The sequence below is a fragment of the Penicillium subrubescens genome (genome assembly GCF_028828155.1).
Source record: "Penicillium subrubescens strain IBT 31985 chromosome Unknown utg000004l_segment0_segment0, whole genome shotgun sequence".
In the NCBI taxonomy this organism is placed as follows: domain Eukaryota; kingdom Fungi; phylum Ascomycota; class Eurotiomycetes; order Eurotiales; family Aspergillaceae; genus Penicillium; species Penicillium subrubescens.
Window position 1 is genome coordinate 3,960,040 of NW_026643154.1, and position 15,427 is coordinate 3,975,466.

The 15,427-nt window shown below is 48.6% G+C and overlaps 7 protein-coding genes across 7 annotated transcripts; 4 read left to right on the forward strand and 3 right to left on the reverse strand.

Moving 5' to 3' along the window:
- Positions 1-17: 17 nt before the first annotated feature.
- N7473_006470 (uncharacterized protein) lies at positions 18-2,360 on the reverse strand (the record flags this gene model as incomplete). Its single annotated transcript, XM_057152410.1, has 1 exon — positions 18-2,360. One exon carries the CDS (start codon positions 2,358-2,360, stop codon positions 18-20), a length of 2,343 nt encoding a protein of 780 aa, XP_057010215.1.
- A 1,349-nt stretch (positions 2,361-3,709) lies between these two features.
- On the forward strand, positions 3,710-5,263 carry N7473_006471 (NADH kinase POS5). The gene is made up of 3 exons (XM_057152411.1): positions 3,710-3,948; positions 4,008-4,119; positions 4,179-5,263. The coding sequence occupies exons 1-3, from the start codon at positions 3,813-3,815 to the stop codon at positions 5,239-5,241; spliced, it is 1,311 nt and encodes a 436-aa protein (XP_057010216.1). The 5' UTR covers positions 3,710-3,812; the 3' UTR covers positions 5,242-5,263.
- A 614-nt stretch (positions 5,264-5,877) lies between these two features.
- On the forward strand, positions 5,878-7,296 carry N7473_006472 (MCT family MFS transporter; the record flags this gene model as incomplete). The annotated part of the gene is made up of 1 exon (XM_057152412.1): positions 5,878-7,296. One exon carries the CDS (start codon positions 5,878-5,880, stop codon positions 7,294-7,296), a length of 1,419 nt encoding a protein of 472 aa, XP_057010217.1.
- Positions 7,297-7,429: 133 nt separating this feature from the next.
- Positions 7,430-9,057, reverse strand: N7473_006473 (bZIP transcription factor; the record flags this gene model as incomplete). The annotated part of the gene is made up of 3 exons (XM_057152413.1): positions 7,430-8,171; positions 8,241-8,936; positions 8,987-9,057. The coding sequence occupies 3 exons, from the start codon at positions 9,055-9,057 to the stop codon at positions 7,430-7,432; spliced, it is 1,509 nt and encodes a 502-aa protein (XP_057010218.1).
- A 615-nt stretch (positions 9,058-9,672) lies between these two features.
- On the reverse strand, positions 9,673-11,356 carry N7473_006474 (NAD-dependent succinate-semialdehyde dehydrogenase; the record flags this gene model as incomplete). The annotated part of the gene is made up of 4 exons (XM_057152414.1): positions 9,673-9,809; positions 9,885-11,129; positions 11,197-11,284; positions 11,339-11,356. The coding sequence occupies 4 exons, from the start codon at positions 11,354-11,356 to the stop codon at positions 9,673-9,675; spliced, it is 1,488 nt and encodes a 495-aa protein (XP_057010219.1).
- Positions 11,357-11,937: 581 nt separating this feature from the next.
- On the forward strand, positions 11,938-13,084 carry N7473_006475 (Homoserine dehydrogenase; the record flags this gene model as incomplete). The annotated part of the gene is made up of 2 exons (XM_057152415.1): positions 11,938-11,974; positions 12,024-13,084. The coding sequence occupies 2 exons, from the start codon at positions 11,938-11,940 to the stop codon at positions 13,082-13,084; spliced, it is 1,098 nt and encodes a 365-aa protein (XP_057010220.1).
- A 416-nt stretch (positions 13,085-13,500) lies between these two features.
- Positions 13,501-15,144, forward strand: N7473_006476 (uncharacterized protein; the record flags this gene model as incomplete). The annotated part of the gene is made up of 4 exons (XM_057152416.1): positions 13,501-13,871; positions 14,142-14,323; positions 14,371-14,861; positions 14,950-15,144. Coding segments are annotated over 4 exons (1,239 nt in total), but the record flags the coding sequence as incomplete, so codon positions are not given.
- Positions 15,145-15,427: the final 283 nt, after the last annotated feature.

A 15,427-nucleotide genomic window follows, 5' to 3' on the forward strand; every position in this document is an offset into this window, starting at 1 on the left:
GCCCACAGTTTGTTCCCTCACAGTTCAACCATATCATCATCACTCAGTACCAAGGGATTCCTCCCTTGGATTGTAAAGCGAGATACTGCTGGCCTTCCACTCGCTCCATCATTGTCTCGCTGCTCGAAAAAACGAGACTGAGTTGGTGTGTCGATACCAGGAAGTGTGCCATCGTCCGAGGGCCACTCAGCTCCTTCAGAAAGGTACTGATCATCGTTCAGGGAGCTTGAAAGATTCAACAGGTTCAAATTCAACGGGGGGACTACTGAATTGATATTGCCTACGCGGCCAAAGTACCGACTAGTACTTGGTTGTGTCGGTGGTATCGCTACCTCTGCCATCATAACAACACGGGGCCGGGAGCGATGCATGTTCACATGAACGGAGTCATCACTATCACTCACAACAGAGAACGCGGGGCTCAGTGTGTCCCGTCGCGGACACGGAGCTTCCGGAGACTGAGATAGGTTATCTTCCTCTTCCGATGTTGACTCCGAACACGATCCATCATCGCTCCTCGGAGGTATATACGATGTTGTGGATTCACTGTTACATCGCATAACCCTATTCAGATCGTCAACCTCGTCCGATACATTGCGTGCTGGCAAAGTTCCAGGTTCCTGGAGTTTCTCTCGGCCCTCATAAGCGGGACCAAAGTCCATCGTCCACGCGTCGTGGATATCCTTCGCAAAATACTCGTGGTATTCTTCCGGTAGGCCGAGATAAAACGCCAATCGCCGAAGCCTGCAGCGGCTGGTTTTGTAGCTACACTCTCGGAGGTTTGTGCACAAGTCTCGTCGAAGAGCGCGATGACAGGTCACTTGCCCGTTAAAGAGATGCAACTGGAGGAAATTCTGTATCTCATGATCCCACGAGACGATATCTTCTAGGGCGGCAATATCGAACGTACAGATAATTGCCTCACTGGGGGCATAACCCCAAATTGCGTATTCGCCATATCCTTTCCACCGCTTGACAGTCGTTCTAGTAATCTGGGCCAACGGCTTCGCATAGAAGACAGGGGTCGCTAGCTTTCGAGGATCGATGATTGAGACCTTGGCGTTTTGCCTGTTTCTCACTGCTCGATGGATCGGGGCGAGTGGACGGGCGAATGCCGAAATGAAGGGTGTCGGGACTTGTACCCTGGTCACATGGGCCGCGAACACACTAAGGAAGTCTGTTTCGGACATCTGTCCTGGGGAACCAACATCAGGATAGGTATCAGTGAACCAGCCCGCGACAAATAACGTCTCCGAGTTGATGCCCTGCGAGTTGGTATTGGACCACCGATAGAGCAAGTGGGGTAGATTATCAACCCCGCATGGCCCTGGGAGCTCCCAGAATTGACGCAGATCATTCAAGCCTTCGATACTGGCATCGAGTGAGCCTGCGAGCTGAATATCTGGTGGATTTGCTGGTTCCGCGAGCTCGTTAATCCGCTGGTTGAAGGTTTCACGATTTTCACCAACATTGACATTGGGTTCCTCAGTTGGTGTGCCGTCATGAGGCTCCGCCCCCTCTATCTCGCACCAGAGGCAAACCTTGCCATGGCTGGTCACTAAAGGCTCAGAGTTTCGACCCGAGTCAGGGGTGATGTGACAATCGGCAAGAGTGGATTCAGCCATAGCTCGGCTCTGTGGGGTGGGCGTGTTGTCTCGAACCCTCTCAATTCGTAGATAGCTCGTTGGAGTCAGCTGGTTGAAGTCGGTTGTCGGTGTCTCTGGAGATAAGACAAATGCGGATGGAGATGCGTTGGAGGAGAAGCCATCAACCAGGGAGGCACTGGCTGCCGAGGAATCAAGATGAGCATTCCCAGAATGATGGCCATCAAAGTCGTCTGTTGTCTCCACAGAGGAATGGACACATGCATCAGCATGGTCGTTGACGGAGCCAGCATCCTGTGGCCTGATGGGCCTAGTCAACAATACAGATGTGAGGAATTCAGACGCGTCGTTATTGACGTCAAAGTCGCCATCCGAAATGATGGTCATATCGCTGAGTTTCTCATTCAAGAGAATTCCCAACTCAAACGCGGTGAGGCGAATGAGATGGATGATTTCCTTCCATTCCCCATTCGTGCGAAAATCGGTGACGACATGGACGTGGTACCACACAGGCAACTTGTTCCCTCTGATCCATCGCCACTGCGCGTTTAGTGTCCCATATGGAACATTTTTATTTCCAAACCCACGGTCTCTTAGGTGGGTTCGAAAGATCTGGGAGAAGAGATCTGATAGCTGATCATTGCTGCAGTCGAAGAATCGGTAGAGGCAGCACAGGACCTGCCGCTTGTACGTATCCCAGGACACTCTCGGGAATTTATGAGGACGGTTTCGGCGTACTTGGCGTCGTCGAGCCATGGCTTCTAGGCAGACTCCGGGTTGGGTAAATATGAATATCCGTGGGACGGACAAGTGAGATGGACGGGTGAGCGCAGCCCAGGAAGAGTTCGGAAGATCAGAAAAGGTGATGGGGGAGAAAATGTAGATGAAGTCGGATGGAAAAGTGGGAAGGGAGCAAGGTGAGGAGATGGAAGTGATAGAAGTGGATGGGATAGGGGGAGAAGGAAAGAGGAAGAAGGGAAGGGGAAAGGAAAAGTGAGAAGAAGGAGGATGGGAGAAGGGGAACAGATGTCGAGGCAAGGGCCAGGGGAGGATCACTAAAGATGCCTCGTCTAAGTTTGAAAGTGATATTGTCCAAAGCCAGGCACTTTATGTTTGTTCATTAAGTGATGAGGTGCAATAAACCGCAAGATGGAGTGCGGTACCTGGCTGGTCCTGCCCCCTAATGCCAGCTGAATGGAACCTCTGAGATATTCTGTTTACACAGTGAGCCATGAGTATCTCTGATTTGATTCTAGCAAATGACGAAAAGAAAATTCAGTTTCGGGTAAAGGCATGATTCTCATCTATCCATGTACCGTGTATAATTCACAACAGAAATATGCTGGAATACAACGGACATGCGATTTAAAGCTTGAGTATAGTCCTCAGAACCAAAGATACGCCCAATAAGGAGTCATATGGTGGTAGTAGGTTCCAATCGAAGACGTAAGTACAGTTCATGTCAGGCAACGGAGATCATTGCTCAAGGGACCTCGGCATGATGGGATCGGAGACTACTAAACCAACGCTCTGAACCAACATAATCGATCCTGTCAACACATCCTGGAAACTTAGTATAATGAGTATAGAGTAGTATAATGAGTATAGAGCACAACTGTTGCTGTGGCACTACTCTTTTCCTAACCACGGGGTTTCTCTGCCCGATTTCACTTAGTATGGGTGTGTAAAGTAAATCTCCTCCCTGCCTCTCCATTGCCCTCTATGTTCAGGATTCGCTCGCATCTCTTATCTTATGACTCCCCCAAACCTCTTACCATCATCGACTCAATGATATCGACCGGTCTTGCCCGTCATAATTTCACTCGAGTCGAAAGTTGGTATCGACGCTCGACTCACAGTCTGTCACCACCATAAACGACACTGAATTCCGGGATCGATGGAGTGGCACAGTCTATTCATTCTTTTGCAAACTTCCAAGGTACACTGGTCGTAATTCACTCTCCTCTTCAAGATTCAACGAGGTGACCAAAATAGAAAGAGAAGATGTCGTCAAAAGAGCCTTGTCCAGGGCGGTGAGTATTCTGCCGAGATGCGTCACCGCGTGCGGAGGAAGTTGCGGCGTATTTCGACAAAGCGCTCTGACACTTGCACCTCAACAGAGTCGTTCTGTCTTTCTCGTGGCTTTCTTAGCTGCTGAATATGTGACCGGGGAAATAAGAAGACTCTCATAAAGGTCCCAAGCCTACCATGTCGGTCTTGCAGTGCGCTCCTTGTCGCCGTTTCTCCGGGCAGTTCTTGCGGCGCCGCTTCTCGTCCTCCGCAACGCGTCTGGAGATTCGCGATGTCGGCGCTTTGTCGCAACGTTTGATTCCAAGGTATCAAGGTTTGTATCTACGCCTCGAAGAACGAAGTTCAGATACTAAGCTGCTTTATCTTGATTAGAAAACCGAGGCGAGCTTCTTTCTCTACAATGGCCGGCACCACCGCGGAATGTACTTCTGGTGCGGAAGAACTGTGCACCAGCAGTAACAGACTCCCTCGTTGAATTTGCCAAGTACTTGATCTCCCCTTCGTATCACAGATATCATCTCTAACCACAGACTTCCTTCCAAGTCACATCACCTCCACATATCCCTCCATCGCCGTCATCCTCGAATCCAAAACTGCCGCCGAAATTCACGAATCACTCTCCTACCCAGTATACACAGCATGCTTGGAAGACAAACCGACAGCCTTTCATGATAAGGTAGATCTTACGGTGACATTGGGAGGAGATGGCACGATATTACATGCCGCCTCTCTGTTCGCTACATGTCCCAATGTTCCCCCAGTCTTGTCATTCAGCATGGGCACCCTCGGTTTCCTGAGTGAGTGGAAGTTTTCCGAGTTCAAACGAGCCTTTCGAGAAGTCTACATGTCTGGTGCTGGCGCTGGAGATCGCACACCTGTCCTCGAGACTCATCCGCTGGCGTCGGAAAAAACACCAGGTCTGGAGACTGGTGAGTCATCGTTGGGCCCGACGGGATGGTCATCTGTGCGAGGACAGTCCATGGGTGCTACTCGAGGGGCCCCGATACTCATGCGCAATCGTTTGAAAGTCGGACTCTTCACAGCAGACGGTAAAGAAACTACTGCGGTCCGTGGCAAGACCGATCATGGCCAAGGTGTATACGTGATGAACGAGCTGCTCATCCATCGAGGCAAAGAGCCTCATCTGGCCGTGGTGGATATCTTCGTGGGCGGTCGGTTCTTGACTGAGGCCGTGGTTGATGGAATTATCATCTCGACCCCGACTGGAAGTACAGCATACAGCCTCAGCAGCGGCGGGAGTATCGTGCATCCACTAGTCCCCTCCGTCCTCCTCACCCCCATCTGTGCGAGAAGTCTTAGCTTCCGGCCTCTCGTTCTTCCCTTCAGCACACCGATCACGATGCGACTTAGTGAGAAGAATCGTGGCCGAGAACTAGAAGTCAGTTTGGACGGTGTTAATCTGGGCCAAGGTATGGCCGTTGGCATGGAGGCACGAGTATGGAATGAGGAGATGAGGCATGGCGAGAATGAATGGCAAGGTGGTGTACCAAGTGTCATGCGCAGGAGCATGGGTGGTGAAGCTCACGAGGGATGGGTTGGCGGTTTGAATGGACTGCTCAAATTTAACCACCCCTTTGGTGAGTGAATTTGTAGATCTGTTTGTGTATATTTGAGATACCCAATCGCACTCTTTTATCAACATGAAGTATTACTATCCCGTTGACTCGGCCTTCGGGCTGTCATTTATCTTGTTCCTTGATCTTCGAATTTTCGATCGTGGAGACTTGGCAGATAACGATGACTGCATGAACAAATTACAGGGAACATACAAACTATCAAGTCAGACACGATTCCTCCGGGAAACAGCGCGTGCTAAACAGGCCAAATATCTGCCGCTTACAGTTAGTTCTACTTCGGCACTTGGCGTGTTCAAGCAACAAATGCCGAATTTTGGCGGCTTGCGGCTTCTATCAAACGCCGAGACCCACTGCTCGTTCCAAGGTTTTATTCCCAAACTTTGGATTCAAGGCCCGAGCCATGAGAATCAAAGGCCGGACACGTAAATTTTTTTTTTTTTTGGTTCGACTCCCCACTCACGATGTAGCGCAAATGGGTTGTAACTTGTGCCGATTTACGAAATCAAATTCAATATTTGACAAAGCTTTAATTTTTTCATCATTCATACTTCGAGTCTACACTTTGCCTTGATCAAGAGGGAATGATTGCAAAGACACTGCGAAAGTCAGGGCTACCGATATCATTCCCGCTCTCGCTTCTGCCCATGCAAAAGAAACTCGAACATGACGTGGAATCCACCCAGGATCAAACCAAAGAAATAATTGAACCCAACTATCAATTGACACCTCTTGTCAGCGCCTCTTTTCCTCCAGATGGAGGATATGGGTGGGTATGTACCGTTGCGGCTGCAATAATCAATGCGCATTCTTGGGGCTTCAACTCAGCCTATACCGTGTTCCTAGCTCATTACCTGAACAACAACATCTTCCCCGGTGCCACTTCGCTCCAATATGCCTTGGTCGGATCGTTGAGTCTCACATGTCTAATGCTCATCTCACCCGTGGCAACTCTTGCCGTTGGCAAAATCGGAATCCGAGCGACGATGATGTGTGGCGTAGTCTTGGAGACTGCAAGTCTACTATGCGCCAGTTGGGCTACAGAGATATGGCATCTGTTCTTGACGCAAGGATTGGTTTTCGGTATGGGGTTGGGCCTCATCTTTATTCCTGTGGCGGCGGTTGTCCCGCAGTGGTTTACTACGAAAAGATCACTTGCAAGTGGAATCTCCCTTGCCGGTGCAGGTCTTGGTGGTGCGGTGTATTCCCTTGCGGCTGCGGCTATGATGCGCAATCTTGGACTTAGACTTACCTATCGAATCATGGGGAGTATCGCTTTTGTCGTGAATACAAGCTGCACGCTTTTGATCAAAGACCGGAGTCGCGTCACTGGGTCAAAGCAAGTATCATTCGATGCCAGACTGTTCAAGAAGTGGGAATATACCCTGTTGCTTGGGTTCAGTGTCTTCAGCATGTTGGGCTATTTCATTCTGATCTTCAGTCTGGCCAACTTCGCCAACAATATTGGCCTCAACTCCTCACAAGCTTCTGTGGCGAGTGCACTATTCAACATCGGACAGGCGATAGGTCGCCCCTTGATCGGGTACTTCAGCGATACCACTGGTCGCATCAACATGGCAGGCTCGATGACTTTCCTTGCAGGTGTATTGCCTCTGGTCATCTGGACCAATACCAAAAACTATGGAGTATTGATTTTCTTCGCGCTTGCCGAAGGTCTAGTTGCTGGAAACTTCTGGGCCACGATAGCACCGCTTGTGGCAGAGGTTGTCGGACTGGAGAATGTACCTTGTGGCCTCAACCTCATATGGCTGGTCATTGCTATACCGTGCACATTCAGTGAGCCGATTGCGTTGGAAATTTTCTCCGGGACTGGAAGTTATCTCGGTACACAGCTGTTTACTGGGTTCATGTACATTGCTGCTGCTGGGTGTATGTTGGCTCTGCGAGGATGGAAAATTGCCCAAATTACGCAGTCTGCCAATAAAAACGACTCGGATGAGCAAGGCACGGCAACAGCCAGTGCGATGTCTCCCTGCGGGGAGGAGACGGAAATTATCAGGGCTGACGAATACTGGTACAAGTGCTTCAAATGGGCGAATGTATAATTTTCAAGCTCATCAACGCTCTGTTTTTTAATATACTTTTCAATTTAAAGAATATTGCGTGGCTCTCATGCACAGCATCGTGACCACGAAGACAGAGAACAATTTTGCGAATCAGTAACTTAGCCCAAGCTCATCACGCTACGCCTGGAACACATAGTGGCCAGTCATAGGCAAAATCAATAAAATATCGATATGTCTGGAAAGTTTGTGATTCGAGAGGCTTCGGTCGAGTCAATCGTGTTTGAACCTCCGGTCTTAGCGGAATTCCCTCGGCCGAAATATCAGCATTGTGATCGTATAGTTCCGGGTAGCTCGCGAAGAAAGCGGGATCGAGTTTATAATTAGACACATTGTGATCCATTTTGAGGAAGTTAAAAACCGCTCGACAATATTCCGAAGATGAGAAGAGTGTAGCCACATCTGGAGCTGGGAGAGTGACACCAAGTGAGAAGATGTCTGCACTAGTTGTCGTAGACGAATCAATATTCGGGACAAGGTCGGTCACGCGAACATAGGCTTTAACCATTGGTGCCCCTTCAATCAAATCCGTCATCCAAGTTTCGACCACGTAGCTACTAACGGTATCACAGAATATTTGATCGATTTTCGGATTCGCCGAGTGTAGCTGGATTAGTCGATCGCGAATCGATGGAAACGGTATCCAGTCTATGACTTTCGGGTAAGCGTTTTGAAGTTGAAGTGTGGTAGGCTTGTACTGGGGATGTATGGCGTTGAAGGTCCGAGTGCAGGGCATGATTTGCCAAGCTGTTAAGTTGACGATGTGATAAAATCGTGTTTTGGCGTACCATCGCATAACATCCGGTCGTGTCATACTATTAAAGAGGGCAAGTACCATGAGGACCTCTTGATAGAAGCTGTGCGTGGCATTAGCTTTTGGAGGAACCTTTCGCTTTCATGTCGTTCACGCGTTTCCAGTGACCCACAAATTACTGTTCTCCCCGGGTAACTTCATCTTGTGCTCGATTTTGTTCTTCATGAGGCGTTGAAGAACGTGAATATGGTCTGAAAATGGTGAATTTGACTCAGTCCAAGCCTTTCCCAAAGCTAGGCTAGACTCTTCGCTGGTTGCAAGAGCGGCAGTGTATGGATCAAGGCCCATCTGATATTCGAACGACCATAAGCTGGGAATCTGTTGAGCTAGGGAGTTGAAGCTAGCCGCTATATTTGCTCCGAGGTCTTGTTCACACACTGTAGATTGAATTGTCGCCAGTTGAGTAGCCTCCGTCCAAGGAATGGTGTTCTTAAAAACATCATTTATACTCTCAACGTTCAGGAAGTCCGAATTATCCGGTTCCCTCGAGGTAGGCTCATTAATTTTGCAGTTCGACGATCCGCAATCGTCAATCAAATCTTTTGAATCCAGTGAAGATTTTCCCAAGTCTGAATCATCCAGAGCTTTAGAAACAGTTCCTGATAAAGTCTGTATTGTCGCAACCAGCCGAGCCAATTTTGCTTGGACCTCGATGAGGCTCCTCCGTAAACCGCTATTCTCTTCCTGCAATGAGCGAATGACTTCGTCGTAAGGTTTGTCGCTTGAGTCCGCCCGATCTAGGAGCTCCTTCATACGACCCGCCTGTCTTTGGCGGAATGCTCGCTGAGCTAGGCGATTACGCAACCGCCTAAACCCATTTTAATATCCGATTGAAGCTTATGCGAGTCAATTACGCACCTTTTGTCAACATCCTCATTCCTTCGTAGCTTCGCCGTATCAGTTGATGACTTTCCTTTTGTGTACGCCATCTTCAGTCACTGAAGGAGGCAGGAGGAATGATCCAAGAAATAGAATTCCATATCTCATGCTCCATGGACCACGTCGAATTTATGAAAGCCCATGAGCTCATCCCACCGGGCGCACCCATCAATACGGGACTAGTGGAGCCGAAGGAATGGGAGGTGAGTGTCTACACACCATGCCTCGGGCCAATTGGCGAATTACAAAACTTGCAAGAGATTGACTCCGTATATTTTAACTCGACTTGGTATGGTCTTATCCGAAAAGCTAGGGGACGGGGCTGTTTGTGAAGCCTGATTCTTCCATGTATTTCCGAGACTGCGGAAATACAGTTCCTCGGGAATAAATTGCTCGGGAATGTGATCTTTCGGGAATGAAGACCTGGCTTGCTAACCTGCTGGACTTGTTCAATTTCGAATTCTCAGAATTGGGAGTGAGAAAACTGCTAGACTGACTTAAGTCAAATTTAGTTTTTTGGAAGCATCTCGATTGTTGTAATTTTGTTTAATTCAAATGCTAATCTGGGTAGCCGCTCTAGATATGGACCTATGATCCCTTTCGTTCTACCCGCCCCTGCTCACCAGGTGCTTATACCTCGATTCTACCCAGCCTGAGTTCTTAACTCAGGCCAAGCTTGTGACAGTCAACGTTCCCGTCTTTGAGATCAAGTATTCTTCAATAGCGACGTCCTTGCCTGCCTCCTTTCCATAACCGGACTCTTTAATTCCACCGAAAGGCGACTCCGCTCCAGAAGAGTTGCCTGTTTGAAAGTATTAGCGCCAAGCAAGAACTCCAAGACCATACCGTAGTCAAAATGATTCAAGAAGGTTCTTACCTGTGTTCATCCCAATCATGCCTGCTTCAAGATTGTCCAACAACCTCCAAGTACGATCCACATTTTTCGTGAAGAAGTAGGAGGCGAGGCCCATTGAAGTATCATTCGCCATTTTCACGGCCTCTTCTTCTGTATCGAACTTATACAGACCCAAGAGAGGCCCGAAAATTTCCTCCCTGGCACTGAGCATTTCCGAAGTCATGCCAGAAATGATGGTTGGCTCAAAGAAGTAACCACTTAGACCAGCGGGCTTCTTTCCACCACAGAGAATCTTGCCGCCAAGGTTCACAGCATCAGCAACATACCGCTCGAGCTTCTCGACGCCACGGCTGGTTGTCAGTGGACCCATCGTGCTGCTTGGATCTGACCCATGTCCAATTTTGATCTTTTGAGTTGCTTCTAGCATCATCTCAGTGAACTTATCGTAAACGCCTGTTTGAACGTAGACGCGATTGGCGTGCGTGCATGCTTGCCCGGCCGTCCGCCACTTGAGAATCATCAAAGCAGCCACTGCTTGCTGGAGGTCCCCGTCGTCAAAGACGATGAATGGGCAGTTGCCTCCCAGTTCCATGGTGACTTTCTTAAGACCTTCGCTGCAGTGCTTGGCCACGATGCTGCCCACGCGGGTGCTACCAGTAAAGGTCACCTTTCGGACAAGCGGATGCTTGCAAAGTCTTTCACTAACGGATGGTGTGTTTTCATTGTCAGTGGATATGATGTTGAGGACACCTGCCGGAAGCCCAGCTCGAAGGGCAAGATCCCCAAGGGCATTTACACTCAAAGGAGTTTCAGGAGATGGCTTGACCACCATCGAGCAACCGGCAGCGAGTGCTGCAGCGACTTTGCGAATAATCATCGCAACCGGAAAGTTCCATGGAACAAGGGCCACACTGACACCGATGGGCTGTTTGATGACGAATGTGCGACGGTCTGAGACAGAGGGCTGGGCGACAGAACCTCGAATTCGCTCTGCCTCTCCAGCAAACCACCACGCAAAGCCAAGCGCGTAGTCTACCTCTCCTAATGCTTCTGCCATAGGCTTGCCGGTTTCATAGACCATTATCTTGGCTATGTCATCTCTGGCAGCCGCGATGAGGTCGTGCCATTTGAGGAGAATCTTGCCTCGGACTCTTGGATTCACATGGCGATAGGTCTCAAACGCCCGCTGAGAAGACACAACGTATTTGTCCACATCCGCGACCTCATTCGTGGGACAGGTAGCAAAAACGTCACCGCATCCAGGGTCTTGATTCATGACACAGGTTAGTTTTCTTGGGCTTACCGGCATCGTTTCTGAGAATTGTAGACTCACCTTCAACGTCGAATGTTTTGCCTGAGCTGGCCTGAACCCATTCTCCATTCAACAACGATGCTTCATGGAGAAGGGACGGATCATTAAGCTATGAGGCCGTCAGTACTGCAATTTGCCAAATTCAAAAAATTGTCTGCATTACCTTCAAGGCACACTTCATCGCGGTTTTTCGCCTAACGAGGTTGGGCAGATTCTTGGTAAAGGGTTTGATATAGTCGTAGTAGACTGGCTTGTTTGTTTCTCTATGTATACTCCGGACTACAACGGAGATTATATATATACGACAATATTCTTCGGGTATCCCTACTTCATCCATCTTTCGCTCAATTAGTTCAGAGCCCGACTAGGTGGTATCGGAAATGGATTACGAATCACCTGCTGCCCCTCCGCCGAAAGAGATCATATTACTGCATCGAACGCTTATATACTCAAAGAACTGACTTGCTCTTCAAAATCAAAAATGAGCACTGGATACACTCAGAAAAGAAGCTGTGTTACATGATTGACCGATTACAGCCACTCAGCCGTGTCCGCCTACATAGAAAGGTCAGAGTTAAGTGGAGACATGTAAGCGTTCGATTACCTGAGTGCCTTCCAGCCTACAACCTACACCAAACCGAAATTTGTCATTGAAGTATTTTTAAGTTCCTAAGGATAATTCCACACCTATATTAAATTAACAAAGCCCTGCACGAGTAGCAGCACCAGCCCCCGAAATTTCGAAGTCTCTCCAAGTCAACGATGGGGCCTCCGAGACAGATAAATATTGCCGTTATCGGTAAGGGTACTCAGTTCCCGTCTGTGAACCGATAAAATAACCATAATAGGTGCTGGTGGCGTGGGCTCATGTTTTCTCTTGCAGTTAGCATGGTTTGCTAAAAAGCAAAAATCTACTCGTATTAGTCTATGCTACCTTGCGACAATTGACGGGGCCCTTTATAGCCAAGACTACACCGATATCGAAATCGAAACAGCCCTGTCTACATTGGAGGAAAAGGGATCTGCCCTACCGTCCATTCCTGAAACAGTTGATTATTTGGCTGGTGCACCACACAAGATTATCTTGGTGGACAATACTAGCTCTGGGTCTATCGCAGAGGCCTACCCTTTGTTTCTGAGACGAGGAATAAGCATCATCACGCCGAATAAAAAGGCCTTCTCGGGAAGCTACAGCCTCTGGCAAGACATCTTCAGTGCTGCCCAATCGGGGGGTTCAATGGTGTATCACGAATCTTCTGTTGGGGCTGGAATGCCTATTATCTCCACATTGAAAGAGCTTGTTCAGACTGGAGACGAAGTCACTCGCATCGAGGGTGTTTTCAGCGGAACAATGTCCTTTCTTTTCAACCAATTCTCCCCCACATCCGGTCAAGCTGGAAAATGGTCAGAGACTGTCAAAAGGGCAAAGGAGCTTGGATTCACCGAGCCAGATCCTCGTGACGATCTCAATGGCCTGGATGTCGCTCGAAAATTGACTATCCTCGGTCGCTTGGCTGGTCTCCCGATCGAGTCTCCGGCGTCATTCCCCGTACAAAATTTGATTCCCCAAGAGTTGCAAACATGTGGTGATAGTGATGATTTTATCTCAAAACTGCATGAGTTTGACGACCGCATGGAAAGTGAAAGGGCTCTCGCTGAAAGAGCAAGAAAGGTCTTACGGTATGTTGGAAGTATCGAGATGGGCACTAGGAAAGTGAAAGTTGGAATGGAGATGTTTGATCCTATGCATCCGATAGCTACATTGAAGGGAAGTGATAACATTATCAGCTTCTACACAAAGAGATATGGTGAGACACCTCTAACAATTCGAGGAGCTGGTGCGGGCGGAGATGTTACAGCGATGGGTGTGACGGGCGACTTGCTCAAGGTACTTTGTCAAATGAGCTAGGAAAGATAGCAACCCTGTTATGAAGAGACCTTTGGTTCAATCAATCAATCAATCAACACTCTATTAACCTGTTGCAGCCTAACTAGTGGCGTAATGGCTATGCAGGCGCTCCCTCCGGCGGAAGCAAGAGTGATCTGAACGCCAGACCCGCGCATGAAACAGTAAATACATAGGAAAAACGGCGTATTGCCATATAAAATCAGCCCAAAACCCGTACCAAACGCCCTCAAAGCCCTCACGTTGGCCTGCCGCTTCCTTTGCATCTCCATCCCTGCCTTCCCTCTCCGGCATCCACATCATCCTCCTGCTTCGGCCTCAATTCGTGGCGTTCGCTGTTGTTGGATGTATTCTTTGGAGGAGGAATGTCGGAGCTAGCCTCACTGAGCCAAGTCGCATTTGAAAGCTCTTGCCGCCAGCTCCATCAGTTCATCTCAGGCGAAAAGGCATCTGCAACATTTGCCTGCGGCGGTACAGTGTCCATTAGTGACAACTTGCCCCCAGGCACGCACGGTGTCTCACCGCCAGTAAGTATTTCTTGGACACCCAAGGATGCCGCAAAGGAGCGCAAGATAGTACTTCCCGTCGATGCTGCCGTTGCGGACAAACTTAGCCAACTAGTGTCAGACTGTGACATTGCCAGTTTTGGCAAACGAGAGAAAGATGTCATTTATCTCCACTACAGCAAAGCTAGCAAGCTCAACCCTTCACGATTTCTGACCGGCTTTCATCCCGCAAACCTCAACATACTCGAAGAGGTTGAGCAACTTCTTGTACCAAACTTCAACTCGTGGACGGAGAATAAGCTGCCATTTTGAAAGCTCAAAGCAGAAAATTTACAAACTGAATGTGGGCTTTTCTCCTAGTAATCCGGGCCAAATGGCCGTTTTCGAAAGCATGTTGATACTCCACTATCCAAAAATCAGATTGGATCACTTGTTATTTGCTTACCGTCCACATTCGAAGGTGGTAAATTGGTTGTAAGACATCAGGGGAATGCCGTCGACTTTGACTGGAGCGCCCGTAGTGGTTCTACTATACAGTAGGCCGCATTATACAGCGATTGCGAGCATGAGATCAACGATGTTACGGACGGACATCGAATTACATTGACATACAATCTCTATATCACCAACTTCGGACGTGGATCGGTTCCTCGTCACGTTAATCTCGACCCCAAAACACTCCCAATATACGGGTACCTGAGCAGCCTTCTTGCTGAACCTAGATTCATGAAGGAAGGTATGTAAAATACCGGCAGATTGACGAGTCCTGGACCCGCATGACAGTGGTGATGATCTTTGCAGGTGGTATTCTCGGTGTTAACTGTTCTCATGCGTATCCCCATGCATCGTCACAAGCACGTGAGCTACTCCCAAGAGGCCTCAAAGGTGCCGACTTGGCTGTGTACTCGTTATTCAAGTCGCTTGGTATAGATGCCCATGTGCTTCCTGTGCTGAGACAGAAGCACGATGAAGGTGTCGAGGAGGAAGCCGTAAGAGACGTGCTGGGATTTCTGCGTGATGGTGACGAGTTTGAACCGACATTTACTCAATTGCCTCAAATCATACCCGTTGACAAAGACTTGGGGAAATACTGGAAGATGCTCCACGTCTCTCGAAGACTCCATGGAACGAGGAAGATAATTCAATGTGCACAAGAAAGGAATTTGGAAATAGAATCTCGCATGTTCCAAGACACAAAAGGGAATTACTTCGGGACCGAGCTACTTCCGTATTTGGTTGAAACCGAGTTATTCGAAGGCGACTCGATCACAGCCGTGAGCCATTTGCCAGATACTACAAGAGTTTTCTTTCTATACCAGTACACTACTGACACGAATGTAGAACAGAATCTGACCTGCACAGTTCATCCCAGGTATCACATGGATTTCTGATCCATTGAACAAGGAGATGGCTTTTACGTACCTGGCATATGGAAATGAGCCGAGTATCGCGACAGTATACTCTTGCGCTTCAATACTCGCTGCTGTACCTCCATTTGATCAACGTCCAGCGATGCAGGGATCGCGCGACGATCAAATCCACGCAGACGAACGATAAGAGTTTTTTTTTCTATTAGCTAGCTTTTTGCTGCCAAATTCAAGAGAGCACCGAGGAAATGACTGCAAAACAAGATCACCGTAGCATGAGCGTAGTTCTTGCAACTCACCAGGCATATGCTTAATGAAATATGTATGATGAATGCTACCAAATCTGAACGATATGAATGAAAGCGAAGCGGCTTCCTCAGTGTTTACAGATAGTCTCACTGGAGGCTAGATTTCCACTACTGTCTAACTATCTCTAACTATTGTACAGGCCCATTGTGCAGATTCCTCCTCAT